The 25751-nt window shown below is 46.8% G+C and overlaps 10 protein-coding genes across 10 annotated transcripts; 7 read left to right on the top strand and 3 right to left on the bottom strand. All coding sequences in view use genetic code 12, as the record gives it.

The window, feature by feature from the left end:
- Nucleotides 1-124: 124 nt before the first annotated feature.
- On the top strand, nucleotides 125-1960 carry MPP10 (rRNA-processing protein MPP10; the record flags this gene model as incomplete). The annotated part of the gene is made up of 1 exon (XM_029036086.2): nucleotides 125-1960. One exon carries the CDS (start codon nucleotides 125-127, stop codon nucleotides 1958-1960), a length of 1836 nt encoding a protein of 611 aa, XP_028891328.2.
- Nucleotides 1961-3300: 1340 nt separating this feature from the next.
- On the top strand, nucleotides 3301-4302 carry CJI96_0002572 (uncharacterized protein; the record flags this gene model as incomplete). The annotated part of the gene is made up of 1 exon (XM_029036085.2): nucleotides 3301-4302. One exon carries the CDS (start codon nucleotides 3301-3303, stop codon nucleotides 4300-4302), a length of 1002 nt encoding a protein of 333 aa, XP_028891327.2.
- Nucleotides 4303-5447: 1145 nt separating this feature from the next.
- CJI96_0002571 (uncharacterized protein) lies at nucleotides 5448-7301 on the top strand (the record flags this gene model as incomplete). Its single annotated transcript, XM_029036084.2, has 1 exon — nucleotides 5448-7301. The coding sequence occupies one exon, from the start codon at nucleotides 5448-5450 to the stop codon at nucleotides 7299-7301; it is 1854 nt and encodes a 617-aa protein (XP_028891326.2).
- A 948-nt stretch (nucleotides 7302-8249) lies between these two features.
- CJI96_0002570 (uncharacterized protein) lies at nucleotides 8250-9428 on the top strand (the record flags this gene model as incomplete). The annotated part of the gene is made up of 1 exon (XM_029036083.2): nucleotides 8250-9428. The coding sequence occupies one exon, from the start codon at nucleotides 8250-8252 to the stop codon at nucleotides 9426-9428; it is 1179 nt and encodes a 392-aa protein (XP_028891325.2).
- A 3075-nt stretch (nucleotides 9429-12503) lies between these two features.
- On the top strand, nucleotides 12504-13724 carry CJI96_0002569 (uncharacterized protein; the record flags this gene model as incomplete). The annotated part of the gene is made up of 1 exon (XM_029036082.2): nucleotides 12504-13724. One exon carries the CDS (start codon nucleotides 12504-12506, stop codon nucleotides 13722-13724), a length of 1221 nt encoding a protein of 406 aa, XP_028891324.2.
- Nucleotides 13725-14314: 590 nt separating this feature from the next.
- Nucleotides 14315-15916, bottom strand: CJI96_0002568 (uncharacterized protein; the record flags this gene model as incomplete). Its single annotated transcript, XM_029036081.2, has 1 exon — nucleotides 14315-15916. One exon carries the CDS (start codon nucleotides 15914-15916, stop codon nucleotides 14315-14317), a length of 1602 nt encoding a protein of 533 aa, XP_028891323.2.
- An 839-nt stretch (nucleotides 15917-16755) lies between these two features.
- CJI96_0002567 (uncharacterized protein) lies at nucleotides 16756-17874 on the bottom strand (the record flags this gene model as incomplete). Its single annotated transcript, XM_029036080.2, has 1 exon — nucleotides 16756-17874. The coding sequence occupies one exon, from the start codon at nucleotides 17872-17874 to the stop codon at nucleotides 16756-16758; it is 1119 nt and encodes a 372-aa protein (XP_028891322.2).
- Nucleotides 17875-18780: 906 nt separating this feature from the next.
- CJI96_0002566 (uncharacterized protein) lies at nucleotides 18781-19818 on the bottom strand (the record flags this gene model as incomplete). The annotated part of the gene is made up of 1 exon (XM_029036079.2): nucleotides 18781-19818. The coding sequence occupies one exon, from the start codon at nucleotides 19816-19818 to the stop codon at nucleotides 18781-18783; it is 1038 nt and encodes a 345-aa protein (XP_028891321.2).
- A 1590-nt stretch (nucleotides 19819-21408) lies between these two features.
- Nucleotides 21409-22539, top strand: CJI96_0002565 (uncharacterized protein; the record flags this gene model as incomplete). Its single annotated transcript, XM_029036078.2, has 1 exon — nucleotides 21409-22539. The coding sequence occupies one exon, from the start codon at nucleotides 21409-21411 to the stop codon at nucleotides 22537-22539; it is 1131 nt and encodes a 376-aa protein (XP_028891320.2).
- Nucleotides 22540-22737: 198 nt separating this feature from the next.
- Nucleotides 22738-25668, top strand: CJI96_0002564 (exosome catalytic subunit DIS3; the record flags this gene model as incomplete). The annotated part of the gene is made up of 1 exon (XM_029036077.2): nucleotides 22738-25668. The coding sequence occupies one exon, from the start codon at nucleotides 22738-22740 to the stop codon at nucleotides 25666-25668; it is 2931 nt and encodes a 976-aa protein (XP_028891319.2).
- Between the last annotated feature and the right edge of the window lie 83 nt (nucleotides 25669-25751).

Raw genomic sequence — 25751 nt, 5'->3', positions numbered from 1 at the left:
CAACCTCTAATTATTCTTCTTTCTGTAGATGGTTCTAAGAGAATGTGGGGTCCTGCACTGTCGAGATGCTCATCACCATTTTTTTCCTTACTACTACTACTGTTATCTATACCAAACACATACTATGGACATACTAAAACTGCTTGTGGAAAACCCGCTGGCAATTTTCTCCCTAACAAAAGATGACTCGACCATAGATAAAATCAACAGCATCACCAAGCTGTTCTTGGACCCGATTGCCAAAGACAACTCGGTGCTAGATGAGATATATGTTGATGGCCTCGATGCCACACAGGTTTACGGTCAGGCAAAGATGGTTCTTAGCGGCGTCGGTGAGTCACTCTTATACGAAAAGCTTCCTGAACTAAGAAAGAAGTATGGCGCTCGTGGCCTGGAGCCGGCTGGTCTGGAGCCTGAGGCGCTGGAGAGCGAAGAGGAAGAAGAAGAAGAAGAGAAGGAAAAGAGTGAAGGAGAGAATGAAGGGGGAGAGAAAACTGAAGAAAGTGAAGATGAGGATGGTGAAACCAAGGCAAGTGACAGCGAAGATGATGCGGCCTCTGACTTTGAGGGCCCCGAATCTGACCATTCGGACCTGGACTCCGATACCAAAGTCGGTACTGAAGAAGAGCCTGCTAAGATCGAGAAGGACGCTTTTGGGCTCAACGACGAATTTTTCGATATCGACGATTTCAACAAGCAGATAGTGGAGCTTGAGGACGACCCCAGTGACAATGACGAGCAGATCGACTACTTTGGCGATTTGAGTGATGAGGACGACAGCGAGGCAGAGATGGACTACTATGATGGATTTTTCGATAAACCAGGGCGCAAAAGGTCCAAGAAGAATGCTGTGGCGAGTCAGGAGGATCAGAATAATGTGAGCGAGTTGGAGGATGAAGAGTACGAAGATGCTGTCGATGGGGCCATGTTAGATCTTTTTGCAGACGAGGATGAGCACGAGAAGGAGCACAAGGAAAACCAGTCTTCTTTTGAGAAACAGCAGGAAAAACTTCGAGCTGAGATCGCCAACTTGGAAGCCGAGCTTGTGGCAGAGAAAAAATGGACCATGAAAGGTGAGGTTCGCTCCCGTGATAGACCCACTGACTCGCTTCTAGACGATGATGAAGCACCTTCTCTTGAGTTCGACCGCACGTCCAAGCCAGTTCCTGTCATAACAGATGAAGTGACGGAGAGTATCGAGGATCTCATCAAAAGAAGAATTAAAAATGACGAATTTGACGACCTACCAAAAAGATTAATCACAGATATCTCCCAATACACGCAGAAGAAGAAAACGGAGGTTTCTGAGGAGAAGAGCTCGAAGTCTTTGGCAGAAATTTACGAAGACGAGTACCATGGAGTCGACCCTGATCAAAAGATCTCAGAGGAAGTGCAACAGGCACACGATGAAATCACAGACTTGTTTACAAAGCTTAATTACAAACTCGACTCGTTATGCCTGGCTCACTACATACCGAAACCCCACGAGTTCAAGACGATCGACATCAAAGTCACCGACGGAGCGGCTTCAATCAACATGGAGGATGCTCAGCCATTGCATGTTTCTGAAGAAACCACCCTTGCCCCACAAGAAGTGTACAAGATTGGCGACGATAAGGCACAGGCCAATGGAGCTGAGGGCGTGAAGGAAGTACAGTTGAAGAGCGGATTGTCATACTCCAAAGACGAGCTCAGCACCGAGGACAAGCAGAGATTAAGAAGAGCAAAGAAGAGAGCTAAGTCGAAGCACATGAAGGAGATCAATGAAGCGAGAGAGCAGAGGAAAAAGCAAATGTCCGATGGTGGAGATAAGAAGCGTCAAAAGGTGGGCGATGCATTGGGCGATTTGGCGAAGGCAAAGAATGTCACTGTGATAGACAAGAAGGGACAAATGAGAGATGCCCTGGGGCAGTTGAAGAAGCAAAAGGGCCCCCAGTCGGGCTCGGATTTCAGGTTATAGTGGGGTTGTAGACCATCGAATGCATAGTTGACACGAGGGGAATGAAATATAACATCGGAAAGTAGCAAATTTCATTCATTAAAAATAAAGAGTCCTTAATTTCACGTACAAGGGGATTTATGTCTTTAGGCGTCTTACTTTCTAGGTATTCTTTGAGTGGCATATTTTGCGATTGCCGGAGATATGGGTGCGAAAAGTGGAAATGTAGCTTGGTATCTCCCAATGTTTGAACATCCACTTGCAACTTTGATCCATGAAAATCCAAAACACCATCATATGAACCCAAAACCCGAGTCCATGAAATACGAGGCCAGTAGATGCGGTAGATCTCTCGTGAACTCAACCCGCCAGCAATTCACCCTACAGGCAACAGCTTTCCCCACAGCCAAATATCAATCCAGCGCCAAGCAAAGCTCAGTAAAAAAAAAAAAACCAAAATCAATATGAGTAGGTCAAGCTGATAAAAAAAATAAATCCACGGCTGTTTCCCTATTATGTTTTTATGCTTGTTCAGGACCCACTTGGGCCTCTTGAATTGTCTCAGCATTGGCTGCGAATCTATCACCATGAATATACACCGCACAGAACAACCTACACATGATAGTGTCCAAATACAGAAACAAGACCGAGATTTCCCCAAAGGGCCTCTTTAGTAATCCATTTTGGGTAACACGATTCCCTTCATTGCGCTTCTCGAATCCTTCCATTGTGTTCCCCCTTTCTCTGCTGTAGCTCATTCACTGCTCGCACCGAGACCGTGCCGATAAGGCCCCACCTTTCCGGCCTTTCACATGGCACTATACTTCCTGAACCCACATTCTCAACCACCATCTGCCATTGCGATTTCACAATATAGGTTCAGCTTGTCATCTTCGCTTGACATTCTCTCAACTTCCGCCATTCATTCCCCTCTTGCTTCACCTGGATGGCATGGGCCCGCCTGGGATCACAATGCAATGGCCTCGCCTGGTGCTCGGAAAGAAAACATACCGTTTGCGCCAGGCTCCCCACTGTGTTTTGCGCGCTATAAAGACCCCAAGCAGGGCCCGCAGAGCGAAGTCGCCCAGTGACAAAATACATTAGAAGCAGTATAAAAAGTCACTTTCCAATTGCACTGGTATTTGTGAAAGCATCTATTGAGACAGCGCTCAACACACACTAACTTTCTAGAAAATCGCTGCTTCTGCTACAATGCTTTCTGCGCAGTTTCTCCTTAAAGTCCTCAGCGTACCCTGGGTGGTGCTCAGAATGTTATCCAGTACTACACCACGGGCACATGGCTCATGCTGGATAGGGCCGAGTTTGGGCGCCTGCTCTGGAAAAACGTGTGCGTTTCCGTGATGGCACACGTTGCCAAGGGCATGCAGCGCACCGACCCGTTGATCTTGGAGCACCCAATGAAGTTCTACAACAAGTACAAATCGCTGCCTGGGGCGCTGGGGATGCCTGGGTTTGGCGCCAGGGTGGTCGCGGGGGACGAAAAACTCACTTGGGTGGTGAGGCCTGAGGGAGCGAAAAAAGCCCTTCTCTTTCTCCATGGAGGCGGCTACTGTGTGCCCATGACGGGAACGCAGTTTGTGGGCATCATGGCCTTGTGGTATGCGGTGGACCTGGAGAAAAGACACAACTTGGCCATAGCCAACTTGGACTACTCGCTCACGTCGCGAGGCTACAGGTACCCGACCCAGATCCACGAGGCCGTTGAGGCGTATAGGGTTCTCGGTGGTCTAGGGTACGAGGAGGTGATGGTGATAGGCGACCTGTGTGGGTCCAACTTGGCGTTGGCGCTCGCGAGGTACGCTTCGTACCCGGAAGAGGCGAGGGCCCATTTTGCTGGCTACACTCAGTTTCAGTGGAACTTTGACCCTCTCCCGCCCGTCAAGCATCTTCTTCTTGTGGCTCCGTGGCTCCATCCCTACAGAGCGCCTGAAAAGTACCCTGGAATCAACTACGAGGGCGACTTGGGGTCCCACACAAGCGACATGGGCGACTACTACATCGAGGGCCTGAGCAAAGACGACGTTTGGCCGTGGGTGGATTTCCACCGCACCAACTACACCGCCCACTGGGCCAAGGTGCCAGCTTTCAACGGCGACGGCAGCACGTTGGTATTGTACGGCGAACGAGAGGTGTTCAGGAAGGGCCAGGAGGACTTTTTCCGTCGCAACGGGCTCCACAAATTCTCTGTGCACATGCAGCCGGGGGCCATTCACGACTCGATGTTTTACGTGGAGCCCATTGATTTGAAGTCTTGGAGGGGCCAACAGGATATGGTTTTGGGGAAGCACAAATCGAAGTTTTCGTTCCACTTGGCGGGCAAGTTCCTCGATGGTGTACTTTAGGATGACGCTTGCTGAGCCCAGTTTGCCTTTGTTGGGGCCAAGGCCTGTTGAATTTAAGCATTTGCTCTGCCAAGTCTGACTAATGGCTGCAAATTGGGCCTGCACAATGCCCTCTACCAACACAAACGGCAATCCGATCAAAGAACCCACATGAGCAGGGTTCGATAGCAACCATATGGCCAATGGTAGAGCTTGACGCAACGCCACAGCAGAGTCCAAAAGAAAAAAAAATAGACAAGATTGTGCCAAAGTCAATGTGGGAGTACTAACGTGGACACCTAATTGAAGTCAATTACACCTTTGCGAAGCTGCCTGTTTCGCTTGAAAAAGTTCTCTACTCTCTAAGCGCTCTCTAAACTATGCTATTTGAGACTGCCAGAGATATCAGCAGAGCGGAATACGGGGGCCGTGGCTAGTTCGGAATTGAAGCTCCAGACTCCCGCCGAACACAATGCAGAGCGAACGCAGAGGTTAGATGCGACTGCCCTGGGAGCCTCATTTGATGAGTAACCCGGATGGGGAAGAGAGATTTCATCGAGAGAATGTAGGCTTATTCTTCGTCAAATTATCGTGAAGCGATGCAGAGAATAAGTCGTCTGGAGATGAAAGTTGCAAAAATTCAGAAAGTGGTAGGGAAAGGTAGTCCACAGCGCTGGGCCGAGGGCACGGAGAGAAATGGCGCCGAAAAAGTCTCCGTGAAAAGAACCCACAAACGGCGCTAGAAAAGAGCCAATGGTAGGACCTGGTGTGAAAATTTTATCGATTCGATCTGCATGCATCGCGCAGATGGATCTGTCACCACTGAAAAAGGCAGCCAAGACACACATCTGACATGATTGACAGGAGGGAAGAGAACTTTAAATTTAAATGATGATTTCCTGGAAGTGGCCTTGATATGACTTAGCTAACATAGATTGAAGAAATAGAATCCAAAGAAGAAAAAAAAAAAAGATAAATTAAAGACAGACTGAAATATATATACGAGCACCAAAGTGACCTGCTGCTCAAGAGAATAATGGCTTGTGTGTCTGCAGAGGAGGTGCATGGTCTACTTTCGGAAGAGCCTCCTTGACCACAATAATTTAAAAGAGCCCAAGACAGATGAAATCTCGAAATAGTCCACGATTTTTTCAATTTAGATCAGTATGTCTTCGAATAACTTGGAGAATACTGTCTCTGCAGAACAGCACAGCTTGTCTGACAAGCAGCAGAGTGCCCATGAGACCGAAGCAGCTTCCAAAGAGCTTCACTTGGTTACTTCCGAGGACTCAGTTGAGTTTGAAACGTCCAGGGGTGTTAGGAGAATCGAAAATGTCAGGACGATGATGTTGACGGCGAAAAACGGGAAACTGATCATGGTAACCTTTATAGTGTGCCTCTTGATTATTGCCTGGGTCTACTCGTTGGATTCCTCCACTACCTCAAGTTATGCGGTGCCTGCTACCTCCAGTTTCAACAGACACTCGATGATTTCCAGTGTGAACATCGCCAGTCTGATCATTGGCTCTGTGGTGCAGCCCTTCCAGGCCAAATTTTCCGACATCACCTCTAGACCGCTCTGTTTCGCTGTCTCGTTGGGATTCTACACTATGGGGGTTATTGTTGCAGCTGCCTCGTCAACAATTGGTGCTTACGTTGTAGGGTCGGTTTGCACCGCGGTTGGCTCCAACGGTGTATCGTTCGTGAGAGACATCATTGTTGCCGACTTGACCGATTTAAAGTGGAGAGGTGTGGCCAATGCCTTGATGACTTCGCCTTACATCATCACCGTGTGGTTTTCGGGATTGATTGTCGAAGCTATATTGAATCACAATTGGAGGTGGGGATACGGTATGTTTGCCATTATCATGCCTGTGGTCGTTCTCCCTGCAATTTTGGTCCTTTACCACTTTGAACACAAGGCACAGAAACTCATTCCAAAGGAGGAGAAGCCCAAAAAGACGTTCTTGCAAGTTGTTTGGGAATCAGCCATCCAAATGGATGCATTTGGCTTGATTCTCATGGGCTTCGGCTGGGCGCTTTTATTGTTGCCCTTTTCCTTGCAGCCATATGCCAAAGACGGCTGGGGAAACCCCAGTTTGATCGCCATGCTTGTTGTGGGTCCTGTCTTGTTAGTTGTGTTTGCAATCTATGAGTTCTTCTTTGCACCTTTTCCGTTAATGCCTAGAAGAATCCTCTACAACAAGACATTTGTGTCTTCAGTGCTCATCAACTTCATTTACTTGCTTGCTGACGGCGTCAGGTCCCAGTACTTGACCAGTATTTTGCTAGTGGGTAAAAATTGGTCTTACCAAAACTGGACCTATTTTGGTAACACCCTCACGGTGTCCTTGTGTTTCTTTGGCCTTGTCTCAGGTGCCACCTATAGAATTGTCCAGCGTTACAAGTGGTTGAACACTATGGGTATCATCATCAGAATGATCGCCTACATTCTTCCAATCAGATCCAAGGGAACCATGGCCAATACTGCCTCTTTTGTCATGTGTCAGATCTTAGTTGGTGTGGGTTCTGCTTACAACACCGTGGGCACGATCATCGCTAGCCAGGCAAGTGTCCCGCACCAGGACATGTCTTCGGTAATGGCGTTGTTGCTTCTCTGGTCGACGGTGGGAAGCGCCATTGGGTACACGATTTCTGGAAGCATCTGGACCTCCAGAATGTACATCTACTTGCGTGAGTATATTCCCCAGACAGTTGCGGATGACGAAGTGTACAACTACTACACCGACTTGACCACCCTTTTCGACCTCGAATGGGATAGCCCCACCAGACAAGGGGCCGTGAAAGCCTTGGCAAATATCTGCCCCTACTTCTTTGTGGCGCCCGTCATTTTGGAGTTCATCAATGTGTTGATCAGTTTCACCCTCACCGACTACTACTTGGGAGACACCCACAATGCGATCGAGGACCAGAACGGTAGGGACCCCACTAACCATGGCCGCGAGAAGAGAGAGATCCCCACCACGTGGAAGGGCAAGTTCCTCTACTTGCTTTCGTGATGTACAGTATGTGTAAATGAATAACTCTAGATTGTCCTTGGCGTACTATGAGGGGGAGCCAGGAGCTCCTCACGAAAATCTACCCTTGAAAAGCGTAGTCTACGAGGATGATCCTAGTCAGCACTCTTCGAGCAATAAGAAACCTTCAAACCTTTTACATGTAGAATAGAGCTGCAAGAGTGCAAAAATGCTCTACGAGCACCGAGAACGGCTATGTTAGTATACTCCAGATTCTCCAGCCCACTGCGACGAATCTTTGCAGCCACGCCGCAGCATTTGCATTTTGCAACCAACCATCTCGCAGCCAGTTCATGCTAGGATGACAATTGGCAGTGCCACGAAAGGTGGAGAAAATACACCCGGGGCCCGGGCAGCGACCTTTGTGGATTACGTTACACAAAACCACCCTCACGGCATTTGGTCCAATCTGACAATGATATCGCACAGAAACGAGATGGTGAATAGAGATCGAGTCGCGTTAGCCGATGTGGAGAGGAAGTGAAAAAAACTCGCAAGGCAAAAAAACGTGAGAACCTACACAATGAGAACCCGGCTAGAATTTCCATAAATTCCTCAAATTAACTTTTCAATTTGACTAGCATGGTCGCGATTGGAGTTACTTGAGGAGTCACTCTCACACGACAATGGAAGTGTGGGGGCTGCAAATATCCAAATGGGAGATAAGGGCCAGAGAGATAAATGAGAGCCTCAGGAAACACTGTGGTCCCCGCATGGTGGTACAAAACAAGTGACAGGTAGTTGGAGCCAGCCAGTTGAGCCCCACGGGTATATTATGGGCTCGTGGTTACCTCTGACACATGCTTCGCGTAAAAATCTCACTTTCGTTTCGTTTGCAGTCGATTTTCCTCAAGTGCTTTGTCTTCCAGCTGATCTTTCAATTAAACTTTGCAGACATTGAACAACAGCCGCCAAAGAAGCGCAAATATCATGAAGATCACAGATCGTATCACCTACCCATCACCTAGGCTTGCCTTCAGTGCAATAAAGGTTCCGTGGACTGTCACCAAGACTGTGGGAGAGTATTACACTACGGGCACCATCTACACGAAGACAGATCCCGAGTTCGAGAACTCTGTTGTCAAGAACGTCACTGTGGCCGTGTTGGCCAGTCTAGCCGTGGCTGCCTCGGTCTCAGACGCTAAGCTCATGCCTTACCCAATGTACTCGATGTTCAAGAGTCAGAAGGGAAAGGGCGCTGCAAAAGATATGCCAGGGTTTGGGGAGACTGTCGATGGAGACAAGGAATTTTTGTGGGTGGTGAAGCCTTCGAAGGCGAAATACGCCATCTTGTACCTCCACGGCGGCGGCTACAGCTTTCCCTTGGCCCCTGCGCAGCTTATAGGCATGATGGGTGTGTGGTGGGCACTTTCGCCAGATAAAAGAGAAAACCTTGCAATCGCCGTCCTTGACTACCACCTCACAACGTATCGCCACTACTACCCAACCCAGATCTTTGAGACCATCGAAGCGTACAGAAAACTTACCGCTCAAGGGTATGAGGTGATTCTCTTGGGAGACTCTTGCGGCACCAATTTGGCGCTTGCGGCAGCACGGTTTGCAGCTTACCCCGAGGAAGCAAAGAATCATTTTTCCGAGTACACGCAGTTCAATTGGGACTTTCTGCCTCTCCAGCCAGTGAAGTACCTTATCTTACTTGCTCCATGGATCCTGCCCACTTGCGCAGCGAAACCTTACCCTGGAGTCAACCACAAGGGAGAATTTGTCGCCTTGTCCATCAATGAAAAGGGCTGGGATTACATCAAGAACCTGGACAGAGCAAAGGTGACACCGTTTGTGGAATTCAACAGCACAAACTACAAGGACCATTGGGCAGAGGTGCCTGCGTTCAACGGAAAAGGATCGGTTCTCTACATTTACGGAGAAAGAGAGTATTTCAGAGAAAGTCAGGAAAGCTTTGCGAAAGAAGTTGGCCACAACAACTTCACGTCCCTTATGCAACCGGGAGGTATTCATGACTGCTTGTTTGTGGCAGAGGTGCTTGACTTGAAGTCCTCAAAGGGCCAGCGGCGAATGATTGCAGGAGAGCACCGGAAGAAGTACAACTTTGGTGCCATAGCTGATTATTTAGAAGACATTTTGCCGTGATAATCGAGAGTCTACAATTGACGTAGTCCATATATGCTTATTACACGACTATCTTTGAGAAATGGCTGCAAGAAGTGGCTGCGCGAAAAGTGGGAGTACAACGACCACCTACAGAAAGAAGAGCAAAGCAAAACAAAAAGAGAATAAAAAACTTTATTTAAATGCTTAGTTGGCGAGCGAAGGGTTTCATTTGTAGTCCGATATTTGGCAAAAAAAGAAGCTTCCCCACCAGGAGTCGAACCTGGAATCTTCTGGTTCCAACAGAAGTGGTTACTTATCGTAGCCAGACGCCTTGACCATTGGGCCATGAGGAACGAAGCTTGCTAAGTGAAATTCTGAGTAATATATATAGCACAATGTGACTAGGTAAATAATTTCAAAAAATCAAGGTATAAAAGTCCAATTTCAGGGTTCTATTACTTCTGTTTGACAAAAGGTTTCTTTAGAGCAAAAAAAGGACTTAAAGAGGTTTTAGAGCTGGCCATATTGAAAACTTGTGAACACCTTTTTTAATTTAATAAAAAGAAAAGAAAAAGGATGTAACCAGAAATTCTGAACATATATACACCAGAAACTATGTGCTGTTTTATTTAATCCCTCGAGCATAGCTGCCACCCAGCTCTCTTTCGAATTGCCTGTGCACAAAGGAAAGTAATCTCTATCGAATCTTAATACACAAGAAAGCTTTTATTCCACAACTTTTTGATAGCTCTTTATATTGAATGAGAAGCGTTACCCATAGGTAATTTGCTCTTAGCATTTTGAAATGAGTATCCTCTGCCCGATGGACAAGTCCAGTAAGAGGATACACTTGAACTTTATCAACAAAAAATGATGTCGTTCACAACCCTGAAGATTATAGTCTTATGAAGCTTCAGGTTACCACTCGAGTCTCTTCACTAGATTTGGTGATTGTTTAAGGAAGGCAAAGTAGCTGGAACACTTCTCTCCGCCTCTTACTCGTGTTCATCCATTTTCCAGTTATCGAGATGGGCTTCCCCGCAAGAACGGAGATCCTTAGCTCAAAGAGTTTAAATGCTTGTTTTATAGAATCAGAACCTCGACGAGAGGCTCATGGGATCAAAAGGTGATGTCGCTCCGGTTTATTCTTTTTCACTGTAAAGGGTGCATCCGGATGTTCCGTTAATACCGAGGTACGTATGATAATGTCAAACGAAATAGGATTCATTCACAATAGGGACAATTCTCGACAAAACCGTTAATTATTTGCCCACACTGTCGAATTATTCAGCCGGCGAACAGTTTGAAACCTCCATGTAGACCCCCTTGGCGGTTGAACGGTTGCCTAAAACAGAGCCGGCCACTTTGATACTTGGTCAGTAGCATAGGCACTAGCGAATCTTAAGTTTGATAAAGTTATAAGGCTTCACTGCAAAGGTCTCGAAAAATCTGATAATTAAACGTTCATACCTCTAGGAGATGCTGTGGGGAATTCATGAACAAGTAATGTATATCATTTCACGTCAATAAAGTCAATGACTCTAACTATATCGAATCTGCTTAGTATTCCTGACATGCTTTTGATAGAATCTGCTATGCTACGTGTATCACGCTACCGCTAATATTTAAGACCTTCCAATTCAGGATTGTGTGATTCAAAGCGTTGATGCCTCGCATATGAGTCCTTTGTCACATTCAAGGGTACATTCGGATGCCTCGCTCAAAGGGAGTAAGTACAACCAAAGGGGATGTGGTGACGTAATAGGACAATTCATAATATGGCCTTCCCGACAAAATGGTTGGTTATTTGCGCATGTCGTATTCAGCCGACGAGCAGAGGAGGACAAAAATAGCCCTCTAGTATACCCGGTCGAGAGCAAGACAAAAATATTCAGAGAAAAATACCAGGGACCAGAGGTTTATTTCTGGGATCTTCAATAGTTTGACGCTAGGATCACCACGGAGGAGAAAGGTGCTTTCCCGGCCGACAATCGCCCGGCCTGACCAAACCCCAGGTGCATGGAGCCCCTGTCGCTTTATGAGCTGCATCACTACCAAAAGACATCTGCGCACCAGGATCCACTTTTTGCCTCTATGGGTAAAGAACAAAATAGACCTTGCAAGCGAAGCAGCGAAGCGAAAAACAAGCCCAACGGTTTCAGGGGAACATGCTCGGAACAAGAAGAAATTGTAAAACCCAGCAAGACTTTCTCGAAGAGAGTTATTCTCATCGTAGCCGATGGTCACTGTCACAGACCTGATGGGGAAGTGCTACGAAAGGCACGCAGCAAGGAGGCAAGCGCACAAAGGATACTTGAAGCCTCAGCTGGGGCACAAAGCGGGCCGAGGAACCGAAAACGGGGAATCACCTTTGTTTTACTAATTTTTTTTTTTTTCAGTTGCGTGGCTTCCACGCCAAATAACACATTTTGAGCATCCCAAATAAATTGCTGGAATTGAGCTTTTGTTGACTTTTTTCATTCAACCAGCCAGGCTACACTGCCTACCTTACAGCCCAGTGGCTGCGAAAGTGCAAGGCAGTATGCGCGGAAGCGACATAATTTCGGCACAATGGTGTCACCAAATGTTGACAGGTGGAGCAAGCGCAGAGGGTGAGGCCTCAGATATGAAGGACAGGTAAAGAAATATAAGGAAATTGATGCAATGTAATGCTATTAATAGCAAGAAATTCTTGCCAATTACTCCAATGGTTCTTTTTTTTCTTTTTTTTTATTTTGTGTATCTCATCACTAAAGAGACCTTTTAGTGTGCTCCTGCGTAGCTGCATGTCATTAGTGCTCCTAGTTCGGAAGCATGCTTTGGGTGCGAAAAAACAAACGACGCCTCCACCATTGCATGCGCTTGTGCTAGGGTTACCCCCTCCGGCATTCTGATGTTTCATGACAATTGCTAGCGGAGGCCCTGCTGCATGTCGTCGTTTCAACAGGCAAACTTGCGCCTTGAGATCAGACAAAAATAGCAAGAAGTATGGCTCTAAGTGTCGTCATTTCCGAGGCCCCTGTCGCAGACGCCTAGTATATAAATAGATACAAGTCCTGTCACTTTCTTAACTCTTTTTTGATATTTCCTATCAAACTTCTTTCTAAATTCAACATGAAGTTCTCTGCTCTCGCTGCCATTGTCGCCGCCGTGGCTGCTGCTCCAGCGTCCATCTCTAACACCTGGAGCACCTTGACCCCCACAGGCACGTTGAACGAGTCTGCCTCGGCTATAACCTCGATCTCGGGCTCTTATGCTCTTTCGATTAGAACGGTCTCGGCTTCCGTCTCGCAAGGCATCTCTCAAGACAAGAGAGACGTTGTGTCCCAGATAGGTGACGGTCAGATCCAGGCCAACTCCAACACCGAGGTCAGCAAGCCTCCAGCTACGACTACAGCTTCCGTCATCAACCAGATTGGTGACGGACAGGTTCAGCAGCAGACTGCTTCAGTTGTGAACCAGATTGGCGATGGTCAGATTCAGCAACAAACTACGGCATCTGTGGTCAACCAGATTGGCGATGGTCAAATCCAACAACAAACCACTGCTTCCGTGGTCAATCAGATTGGTGATGGTCAGATCCAACAACAAACCACTGCATCTGTGGTGAATCAAATCGGCGACGGCCAGATTCAGCAGCAAACCACTGCATCTGTGGTGAACCAGATCGGCGACGGTCAGATCCAGCAGCAGACCCAGACTGCCTCAGTTGTCAACCAGATCGGCGACGGTCAGATCCAGCAGCAGACGGCTGCTCCAAAGTCTGCCTCTGTCGTTGACCAAATTGGTGACGGTCAGATTCAGCAGCACACAACCGCCTCGGTTGCTAACCAGATCGGTGATGGCCAGATCCAGCAGCAGTCTGTTGCTGCCGAGTCCACCCATGCTCCATCTCAGTCTGTTGTAAACCAGGTAACTGACGGCCAGGTTCAGGCTACTGGCGCTGCATCCTCTGACCCCGACTCTCCAAAGGACTACTTTGAGGAGACTTGTGTTTCTGACGACTCCTTGCTTGTGTCTCTCACTGACGGTGAGTTGAGAGACTCCAAGGGCAGAGTCGGTGCCATTGTTGCCAACAGACAGTTCCAGTTTGACGGCCCTCCACCTCAGGCTGGTACCATCTACGCTGCTGGCTGGTCTTTCGTTCCAGCTGACGTAGCTGGGTTGGGCGAAAAGCAGTCCGACACTAAGGAGGGTGGCTTCAAGTTGGCCTTGGGTGACCAGACCACTTTCTACAAATGTCTTTCTGGAGACTTCTACAACTTATATGACGAGTCCATCGGTGCTCAGTGCTCGGCCATTGAGATCTTCCTCTTGAAGGCCGTCGACTGTTAAGCATGTAGTGCTTGACAAGATCCTAGCATGATTTACGAGAGGCAAAAGTGATCTTTGCCCTCGTCACTTCTAGGCTATTCAAATACTTCTTCAACGCAAGTTAATATTCGGTTTTGGGTTCCCCCAAAAAGTTCTTTGCATGGTTCCGTGCGAGCCCTAATAAATGTCCACTAAACCTAACACAGTAGTATCGACCAAACGTCAACGTCGTAGTAAAGCTAAGAAGATCATTTAATTTGTCGATCGGCGCCTTATTACTTCAACAATGGCCCTGATCGACTAGCATATGCACTGGGAAAATATATCATTTTCGACACACTTTTAAACGGCTTTTAAAATCGGTTGATTTGATGCTTTGCGACAAGAGATTGAAGGCCAATCAAAGTAGTATCTGTTGCAAATGTGTGGGGCTATACTGACCACGGAAGAGGCGCAGCAGAGAAATCGATTCGTGAGCTAGAAATACTGGAGGGAGCTCTCGATAGCACAAAAGTCATGGCTTATCAAATCCTTATGATCCTCAAGGTTGCACCATACAGTGGTCTTAATTGCTGAGACACCAACAGACTTGAGTATCTAATGAGAACAGGTCAATGTAGCATGATGGCACAGAGAATGCTGAGGAGGGTAACTACCGACCCAAGAGTACCAACAGGTGCCACATTGGACAGCGACGAGAGACTAGAGACACTTTCTGTTGCGCTAGTTATTGTCGACTCAGGAGTATCCTCTCCAGACAGTGTAGAAACACTGGTGGTCGAGGAACCAAGTCCACCTTGTACGGTGTACCCTGGACGATCCGAGATCCACACCATGGAATTGACAATCTCAGTTTCGTTAAACTCATCAGCATTAATTGCCCTGGGTATATCCTCGACGATCTCTTCTATATCGGGCTCCCTCACACCATGAGCTGCTTGTGCAAGTGCAATTTCCTCATTCTCGAGATCAAAAACAGCATAGGCATTGCGAAGAAAGCTGTCTCCTAAATAAACTTGACCTTCTTGGGGGTACATGTGCAAGAAACAGTTTTTTTGAGATGTTGATGGTATGATAAGATCCTTAACTGGAACGTTGATCTTAATCCCACTGAAGCCAAAGGTTAGATTTTCACGCAGCTCGAGGTGGTCGCAAGAAACTTTCCAGAGACCATCGAAGGTCTCTTCTCCATCCAAAAACTTACCGATCCTTGCAACATGAGCTGTAGGCAAATAGTTCGCCGTGACGTCGCTCGCAATGCTAACTCCTATTCTTTCCTTGATCATTAGACCATCGCCTTCAATGGAACTTAAGACAATGTTGGGTTGCCTTAGCCCTTTATCGTAGTTAGGGTCAACTCCATAAGGGTGCTCCCTTGCTACCATTTTCACCTTCTGAAGCTGACCCTCGTACTTGGAGTGGTCGACGGCTCCAAAGAGAACAGACCCCTTCAGAGAGGTGCTTCCTCCTACTGAAAGAGAATATGCTGTTTTCTTGATGACACCATCGTGTTTGAGTCGCATGGGAAAAGGCATGTAGTTTTCAACATACACATCTCTTGAAAAAGACAGTGCATTCATGAGGCCAAGTCCCAAAGCGCCGTAAGGAAGAGAAGAGTTCGTAGTGACACCGAAGGTTAGGTTTTTCATCGAGTGTCCTCCAACGCTGACATCGTCGCTCACCCAGACCCCATAGCCCAGGTCCTGATAAGCAAAACTGCTATAGAAACCTACGAACAGTAGCCTGGTGAATGAGTCCAGTGAGGCTGTATTAAAAGTGCCGTGTCTTGTACAAGCAGACACATCGTCGTAAGAGCGGTAAATGATAGTGCGTGTTTCAGTGCCAGCAACTCTTGTTTTTGTGCTGTAGTAATTCACCAACCGAGTCAAGTCCTTAGGATAATCTGGAATGGCCCCCGTGCTTTTGGGTCCCAAAGTGAGCTTGTATTCGATATCATAGTAATCATCAGTAATCACCGAGCAGTCGCTCGAGTGGACCCAAGTGTCTGCTCTAAGCGTGCTGATGATCACCTCCACTTCCTCCTTGTTCGACCCAACTTGCAATTTGGTGACGTAGTAGACATTCCCATCATCAAGATCGAAGTCCGTAGTGTAATTGTCTCGCTTGGAGAGGGTATTTTTAGTTCCCCTTCTGATATCGAAGTCAAGCAGAAAGACTGCCAAAACTGGAGCTGCCCAGTATATGAGTCTCATGGTAGTGATGAAACTGTCACTTTAGTGAGAAGGGCTCAATATTGTTGGGAGCCTGTCTGCACCGGCGGGCAACTCATTAACACTTGTCTACTGATAAAGGTTGCCAAGAAGAGGAGTAAGCTCCAAAAAAGCATACTAGCTCGTATAATCGGGGCTTAGTGTCGACCGTACCATTTTGTCTACAACCACTCTCAATGAAGGTCTTAAGTAGAAAATGGCTGCGGGTGCGGCTTCATTTACGGGGATCAGACCGTAGCCCCTGCAGATGGACGCCAATTCTTTATGGACAAAAGATGTTAAATTATAGAAGACAGGTGTGTGCTCTAAATGCACTGAACGTTGCCTGGACCGTTTTTAAGGCCCTCGAGCTGCCGAATTGAGGTCGATCTAGTTCCATTGAATCGATCCACACTTAGAAATTACACTACCTTATTCTTTTATCTCCTTGCAATTTTCCTCCTGTTCTACTGATAGTAAATGGGTCCAAGATTCGCATACAGCTAATTTGAGGGATTTACACTCCCATTGACGGCAAAATCTCTACTATAACAACATCATGAAAATTCAGCATTGTTCAGGACCGAGCAGAGTTTGACATACATTAGCAAGTTTAGTCTTAAGCAATGACTTAGTGGATGTTTCTACTCATTTTTATTTTTCAAGAAGAGTGCGTCGGCTCCCACAGCATTATTATGTCGAAAACCCCAATGATGCAAATCTACCGATGAATATTTTCTGCAGCCACTAGACACTCCTTCTACAAATTTTTTAACCAAATTATTACTGTTAATTTTATGCTTACAATTTTTGTTTAGATGCATACTTAGTGAATTTAACGCTTAGAAGAACAACATGGCACAGAGGGCACTGAGGACACTGAAAATAGGGCCAACGGCGCCGGCAGGAGCCATTCCCTTGGACAGAGACGAAAAAAGACTGGTGATGGAAGCATCGTCTGCTGCAAACGTCTCCCACAGGGTGCCGGTGTAATTGAGGTAGTAGTCGACAGAGGTATCATTGAAACCCTCGGCTGCAACAGCACTAGGAATAGCATTGGAGATCTCCTCAATGTTCACTTCGCTTGCGCCGTCAGCTGCTTGTGCAAGTGCTACCTCGTAATCCTCCATGTCGTAAACAACGTAAGCGTTACGAAGGAAACTGCCACCCAAGCTGGGAAACATCTCATTGGTTCTGATGTTCAAGAAACACGAGGACCCCGATTCTGACTCAACCACAAGGTCACTTACCGGCACCTTGATTTTTGCACCACTGAAGTCAAACTCTATTTTGTCATCAACGTCCTGCAAGTCACACGATACTGCCCAGTAGCCGTACGAGTTCAACGTCCCGTTTAAGCGCTTACCTAACTCTGAAGTGTAGGCCTCTGGCAAGGTGTTTCCTGAATTTCTGCTTGCTAAAGAGACAGCAATTCTCTTTCTAACGCTGAATCCATCTCCCAGTATACTGCTCAAAGCAATCTCAGGCAAAACAGGGCCGGTTTTGCTCATGATCTTAAATCTGTTGAGCATTTGCACCCTCTGAAGCTGGCCAGAGTACTTTGAGTGGTCAACTGCCCCAAAAAGAAGCGAGCCGTGGTCCTTTTCGTTTAAAAAAATAGAGTAGGCAATTTTTCTGATTGTGCCATCCTGCCTAAGACGAATAGGAAGGTTGTAGTAGTGTTTCACGTATCCTAATAAAGTAACCTCATTAATTGCGAACCCGAGCCCAAGTGTACCAATGTCTCTGTTAGTGTTCGAGCAAGCTGCAAATGCAAGTTGCTTGACGGTATGACCTCCGAGGGAAACATCATCGTTGACATAGTACCCAACTGCATAGGAGTCGTACGGACTAGCAGCGTAGAACAAACCCAAAGAACTGTTCAAAGAGTATGAGTCCAGCAAGCCTGTGGCGTACGAACCGTGTTTCGTGCATGCATAACGATCATTTATGGAGTACATTCCGTAGGTTACTGTTGGGAGCTTGAGTCCGTGGGGCAAGTCTGTAGGATAATCGTCACCAGAAGCGGTGCCTGTAGTAAAGAAACTGATAGGAGTTGGTTCGCCCTTCGGAATGTTATCTTCGTAACTTCCGTTAAGAGTTAAAATTCCACCTTGAACAGTCGAAGAACTCGCCGACGGCTGAACAACAATTCTGCGTCGCGGAGCGGCGCAATCGCTCGCAGGGACCCAGGTGTCGGCATTTTCTGTGTCGACGACTACTTCCAACTCGTCGCCTCGAGAGCCCACCTTCAATTTCGTGATGTAGAAAAGCTTTTCATTCTCAAACCTCAAATCGGTTGCAACATTGTCCCTCTTCACATATGTTTATCTGCCAATGGCTCTATCGTTAATGGAGTTTCCACGGTGAACAGTGAAGTCAAGCAGCAAAGAAGCAAGTGCTGGAGTGAGCCAGAGAAGGAGTCTCATTGAGGCTTTGAAATTCTGATAAAGCCAAATCTTAGAGCATGATGGGCTTCTATATATACCCTCATTGGTTGCGAGAAACATTCTACCGCAAATAGCTCAGCCCTCTTAATTTGGCGACAAATTTGCATTCAGAGCCGCTTGTTCATGGCCCGCGTCCAAAGCACGCTTATGCACTTTTCGCTATTGTTCGCTCGCATTTATGAGACCAAACTATTGGTGAGGGTGCGGTCGCGTAATAATCAGAGTCGGAAAAAAGGGGCTTTTTTGGCATCATTAGCCGAGGATTACCAGCGAGGCGTTACGTCTAAACGCCGGCCATGTGGAACGGGACTAGGGTGCTCTCAATAACTGTAATTAAAATTAAATCAACAGACTTTGCATTCAGCCAGTTTCAAAGGTAGTTATGCAAACTGTAGCTTCGTGGCGATTTGGACATCCTCACACAGGAGAAGACTCGTCAAGGTCGCTCAACAGCTTTAATTCCATCCGCATCAGTCGAAGCCAGTCTAACAGAATGTCATCTAAATCCAATTCCGCAGGCACCATGATCTCGTCTGCGGTCACCAGGATCTTTCGTAGCCCAGGAACATACACTATTGTGTGGGTCCCTTCATCTAAGGTTTTTCTAGAGGCTGTGTGAGCTAGACGGTGAGACCAGCGGCTCCTAGTGCTGCTGTGTGATGGTACAGGGGCAATTTGAGTTTCTGGTTCCTGTTGAGGCGAATAGGCAAGGGCTGCTGCTGGAGACTCCAGGGCAGTCTCATCTTTGCCCGTAGCAAGCAGCTCGACCTCAGAAGGTTCAGCTTTTTCCGGTTCTTTCTTTTCCTCCTTCTTCCAGTAGAGACCACACTCGCCAGGAGTCCACCAGTACACTGGGTATCGTCTAAACACATTTCCAAAGATACATGCAACGGGGATGATCAAAAGCAGCGACACTAGCTGCACAGGCAAATACCACCAGCCCATTTTCCGAATGTTTTCGTCAATCAGCGGTAGCATCGCCAGAGCACCTGCTGGAGGATGTACACAGTTGCATAGAGACATGGCCACTGACGCCACGGCCACACTTAGGGCAGCAGCAGCCCAGTAGTTGTCTCTGCCGCCAGCAGAGAGAGAAAAGAGCTTTTCAATACAAACGCCAATAAGGGATGCCAAAAAGTGGCCCGTGAAGATGTTTCGAGGTTGCGCTAGGGGTACCTGGGAGGCATTGAAACAGAGAATGGCCGTTGCAGCATATGAAGCAACTATGTTATGAGCATGATGAGCAGTGAAGGCAGTATGGCTCTGGAAAACACCAGCCAAAAGGGCAATACCACAGAAGGACGCTACAAGAATCTCGAGCCAGATGTAGTAGTCATGAGTGGCCGAGGCGGGAAATCCACCCAAGAGACGGCGCAACGGTCCCGGAAAATGCTTAACCTGGGATCGTGGGATGTACTTGTTCATGTACTTATCTAGGGAGAAGGTGAAGACCATGATGAGGAAGAATGGCGAGTTTTTGTGGAGATGGAGATAAGTAGCCGAACGTCAGTGTAAGGGTGTTTTAGACCTTGCGCGAAAGAGTCACAATCGGAGTCAAGACACAGTGGGCCACGCAGAGACAGGTAACGGCTGCAAACGATTGACACCTATAATTTGTAGGAGAAAATTGCTCAAGAGCAAGAGGAGGCCCTTGTTTAACACGGTGAGATTTATTTGTAATGGAGACTGTTCAGTCGCTTGTTGTATAGGCATGCTCTCTAAGACGCACAATTCTTGGGCAAGAAATTGGCGTGAGTTATGAATTCACTTTTACCAATTCACTAAAAGTAAAGTAAGTGGCCATATTTCAGTGGCATTTTGGACCATCAAATCTCTGGACTTTGGAATGAGTGTGTCTTGTGCACCTTCCTGTGATAGAGAGAAGCTGTATGGACTGAGGGAAATCGACAAAGGAAAAGTACTCTAGCTCTACGAATCTCCTATAGATGAAACCAGCGTTCCTTGTTATGTTTTCTTTTGTTTTATTTTTTCCACTTTTCTTATTCCTTTTGCTAAACTAGTCTTTGTTATCGGGAGAATCACATATTCATCAAGCCGAGTACCGCCGAGCGCCGGTCGCCAACAAACTATTCACGTAGCGATTGGCTCCCAGTTAAGACGGATGCTGGAATGCGCCTACTAAATCTAGAGACCACATTCTGTCTTCACTCACATAGTCATCCGTGTCACACGACTTTAGCACGTTTGCAGCCATTGCACTGGGCAAAACGCGCAATGCAAGACACTCCCCTGCGCAAACGTCACTTTTCTGATTTGTTTCCTCTGATAAGCAGCGTCTATTTGCAACCATCCAGAGGCCCAAACAAACTTGTACGAATTCTGCGCCTCTCTCATTTCATATGAAGCTCAAGCACGGTTTAAATTCTTTCTTTTTTTTTTGTTTTCTTTCATTTCTTCTTATCTTTTCCAACATAAACACATGCGCATGTCACTATCTACTAGAATCGCACAAAGTAGGTTTGCAGCAGGCAGCAGAGAAAGTGAGCACTGTTTACACTCATTAGCTACACTGCCATCGCCAAAAGCATACAACCCGCAAAACAAAAAAATGCTTCCTCAATTGGTTTTTACTGGCTCTGGAGCTACGGAAAACGGAGCTTTACGGAGCCGTCCGTGTCTCCCATATCACCTTCTCCTCCTGCTCAGCTTTGTGTGTCTCCAGCGGCTGTGCTCACTGCCGACTCAGCCATCGCGACATCGACATCAACCAGCAACAAACAAGCTGCGATAAGCCCACTCAATTCCCACCAGCAATAGCAGTGGACCAGCTGATATTGAAAATTCCTTCCGAAACAGATGCTTCTGACCTCGCTGTCTTTTTCAAAATTTCAATATCTCTTCTGGTTGCTGAGATACGCGCATCTCACTTGCTCGCTGTTTGGAATCTGGGGCCGTTGTTCGCTGCAGTCACTGAAAAAAACGGCTCCATCTCGGTTGCTGCCCGCAGCAACTGCATTACCACTACAAACAACCACCACCACAATTCTCTAGCTTTCTCCTACTTCCCTACTTCCCTCGCTGACCATGTCTTCGACCCCACGCTGGCTCAGGTTCAAAAAAATCCACTACTATCTCATACCGCTTGTTGCGCTCGTAGTGTGGTGGGGCATGCTCATTGCCTTGATGTCGGCATGGTCCATCCAGGGCCATCCCATCTACTGGTTTATGGGCGAAACAGACCAAAACCCAGTGTACATCAGTGACATTGGCGCTACAAACTTGCAGCCGTTGTTCATTTCGTGCACAGGGTTCCAGTTGATCTTCTTTGTCGGCACTTTGTTGATGGAGTATGTGTTGAGAAGAATGAAGAAGTTGCAGCCATACGTATCCAACAAACAGCCTTGGTTTGCCATCGTCAGCATCATCTGTGCTGTGATTGGGCAATTGGGCATTTTGTTTGTGTCGATCTTTAACACAAAGAACTTTCATACCGTTCATATCACCATGGTGGGGGTGTTTATCTTCTTCATCTTCTGGGCTTGTTTCTTCAACTTCCTCAATTCGTTTATCTTCGGTAATTTCCCTCAGAGATTGCATCCAAACCACGAAAGGGTCATCTTTGGCAAACACAGATGGGCCAACCTTTACATGGTGTCGTTTTTCTTCAAATTGTTATGGCTTATAGTTGCCGTGATCTTGGCAGCCTTTTTCGGATATGAGATGAAGCACGACAACGACTCCATTTCAGCATGTTTTGAGTGGACAATCTCCTTCTGGTATGGTCTCTTGCTTGTTTTCTGGGCCATTGACTTGTTCCCATCTGCTGTTAAACACTACAGAATACGCCACCCAGAGCAGTACCCAGCTTTCGTTGATCGCCACAAGGAGCCCATGGCTGAGGTGCATGATCCCAACAACGAAAACTCTTTCCAGCCTATACCAAAACGGTATTCGTCCAGTTCTGGCGTTCGGGACGACACCACCCTAGAAAACTCTCCAAGAATCCCTCCTACTCTGAGAGTGCCTCAGCCACTTGCTGTGCCCGAGAACCCATACGATGGCGTTATCACAGTGCCAGTAGAAGAGGTGCATACCCGAAGCACTTTCGACAACCAAAGACGAACCTTTGTACCACCCACACAGACATACACTGGAGAGCCTAAACTCCACGAGTACCTGCGCCAGCAGATGCAAAATGCACAGGAGCAAGTTTAGAGAAACATTTCCTGAACGCTTAGCTTCTTATCTATATATTCGCTGTATTTTTAGTTCTATACCATGCAATTCATTAGATTTACATTTGGCTGCAAAATCCACCACTTTATACCGGACTGCACATAGCCCCACACACACCAACATAGATGCGATGAGAATCCTCTCCATGTTAAAGCGTACTCAACTAAATTTGCCTATATGTTACTGAAAAAAAGACTTTCGTCGGGGCTTACAGCTACCCACAAAGTCTTTGTGAGGTCTAGACACGGTGGATGCACCAAAATCGTCAGAGAACACTACTTGAGAAACGATATACCTTGCTATTCAAAGCTTTGCACGAAATGCCCAGATATTGTCAAGCCAGATGCCCAAGGTAACCTACCTGAATTTATTTTGTCAGATTCTCCGTTGAAATTGAAAGACGGTATAGGTCATTATGTGATTGTCGACACCAATGTTGTCTTACAGGCGATAGATCTTCTAGAGCACCCAGACTGCTTTTATGATGTGATTATTCCTCAAGTAGTCCTTGAAGAAGTGAAAAACAGGTCTTTTCCAATATACCAGAGACTTAGGGCTTTGGTGAAAGCGGCAGATAAGAGATTTGTTGTGTTTCACAATGAATTTAAGGAGGAAACATATGTCAATCGTCAGAAAAACGAGACCATAAACGATAGAAACGATAGAGCTATAAGAAGGTGCGTGAAGTGGTATCATGATCATTTGAACAACAATAACAGCAAGATCCCTGTTAATATTGTGTTCGTGTGTAACGATAGAGACAACAGAGAGAAGGCTAGCAAGGAAGGTTCAGACGCAAGGTCTTTGGTCGACTACGTTGAGAGCTTGCCTAAGGGTGAAGAGCTCAGGGAGTTGATCCCTACTGAGAATGAATCTTTTGACAAGAATGCTGATGAGATCTCTTTCCCAGAATACTACTCTACCTCCAGAACCATGGCAGGTATTAGAAATGGTACCTTGTATCAGGGTATCATGAACATCTCAACATATAACATATTGGAGGGTACTGTCAGCACGCCTGCGTTCAAGAAGCCTCTTTTGATCGTGGGTACACACAACCTTAATCGTGCGTTCAACGGCGATCTCGTTATTGTGGAGTTACTTCCCAAAGACAAATGGAGGGAGCCTTCGTCCACCATCGTCGAGGAAAGCGCCATAGGTGCCAACGATAATCCAGATGAGGATGCCAAGGAGAGTGTCATCTCGGACAAAGAACGTCGTGTGTTGGCTCAGGAAGCCCTCAAAGCAACATCTGCTAAGGAAAGAAGACTTCAGCCTACCGCTAGAGTTGTTGGCATCACAAGAAGATCATGGAGATTCTACGTGGGTCAGATAGCGCCATCATCAGTATCCCTCGAGGATGATACTGGTAACTCCTCCAAGACCTGTTTCGTCATTCTCATGGATAAGCTTCTTCCCAAAATCCGTATCAAGACGAGAAAGGCGAAGGATCTTTTAGGTCAAAGAATTGTTGTTTCTGTTGACTCTTGGCCAGCAGACTCAAAGTACCCACAAGGTCACTTTGTGAGAAGTTTGGGTGAGATCGAGAGTGTTCAGGCTGAAACGGAGGCATTACTTCTTGAACACGATGTCGAGTACAGACCGTTCTCCAAGGCTGTCTTGGACTGTTTGCCCAAGGAGGGTGAGAACTGGACGGTTCCTGAGAAATTGGATACAGACGAACAGTTGAAGAAGAGGGTTGATTTGAGAGACAAACTCGTTTGCTCCATTGATCCACCAGGATGTGTGGATATTGACGATGCTCTTCACGCCAGGCAGCTTCCAAATGGTAATTATGAGGTTGGTGTTCACATTGCAGACGTAACGCATTTCGTGAAGCCAAATACTGCTCTCGACAATGAAGGTGCGGCTCGTGGTACTTCTGTCTATTTGGTTGATAAGAGAATCGATATGTTGCCCATGCTTCTTGGTACGAACTTGTGTTCTCTTAAGCCTTACGTTGACAGATTTGCCTTTTCGGTCATCTGGGAAGTCGATGAGAATGCAGACATTGTGAACGTCAACTTCATGAAGTCGATAATCAAATCGAGGGAAGCATTCTCCTACGAGCAAGCACAAAACAGAATAGACGATCCTTCACAGCAAGATGAGCTCACGAAGTCGATGAGAATTCTCCTTAAGCTCTCCAAATTGCTCAAGCAAAAAAGGCTTGACGCTGGTGCATTAAACTTAGCATCCCCTGAGGTCAAGGTGCACATGGATAGCGAAACGTCCGATCCTGGTGAGGTCGAGATCAAGAAATTGTTGGAGACAAACTCTTTGGTTGAAGAGTTTATGTTGTTTGCCAACATTTCTGTTGCTCGAAAGATCTACGATGCATACCCACAAACTGCCATGTTGAGAAGACACGCCGGACCGCCAGCCACTAATTTCGAGGAACTCAATGAAATGTTGAGGGTGAGGAAAAACGGATTGACCATCTCTTTGGAGTCGTCGAAGGCTCTTGCGGACTCCTTAGACAGATGTGTCGATAATAAGGATCCGTATTTCAACACACTCATACGTATCATGTCCACACGCTGCATGATGGCGGCTCAGTATTTTTCTTCAGGCTCCTACGGGTACCCTGATTTCAAGCATTACGGTCTTGCAGTCGACATATACACGCACTTCACCTCGCCAATCAGACGTTATTGTGACGTTGTCGCCCACAGACAGCTTGCTGGAGCCATAGGTTACGAGATGTTAGACTTGAGCCATAGAGACAAGGGAAAGATGGAGTTGATTGTGAGAAACATCAACAAGAAGCACAGAAACGCCCAGTTTGCCGGTAGAGCCAGTATAGAGTACTACGTTGGCCAGGTGATGAAGAATAACGAGGAGAACCAGGAAGGGTATGTGATCAAGTGTTTCAACAACGGTATCGTTGTACTTGTTCCTAAATTTGGTATTGAAGGGTTGATTAAGTTAGAAGTCTTGGGAGACATGAACACTGCAGAGTACAACGAGGAGAAGTACGAGTTGACCTTCACTGACTTCAAGGGCAAGAGAAGAACTATTGCCGTGTTTGACAAGGTAACGGTCGAGGTGAAGTCCGTCAAGGACGAAGTTAGCGGAAAGAGAAAGGCACAACTTTCGTTGGCATAATAATCATAGACGACTAACGGAATCTTCTAATGTTTAATTATGCGGGAGGATGCTATTTACAACCGCCTGTAGCGTACTTGTCT

Source organism: Candidozyma auris, chromosome 2 (assembly GCF_003013715.1).
Source record: "Candidozyma auris chromosome 2, complete sequence".
In the NCBI taxonomy this organism is placed as follows: domain Eukaryota; kingdom Fungi; phylum Ascomycota; class Pichiomycetes; order Serinales; family Metschnikowiaceae; genus Candidozyma; species Candidozyma auris.
This window is presented reverse-complemented; position numbering and strand designations above follow the sequence as displayed.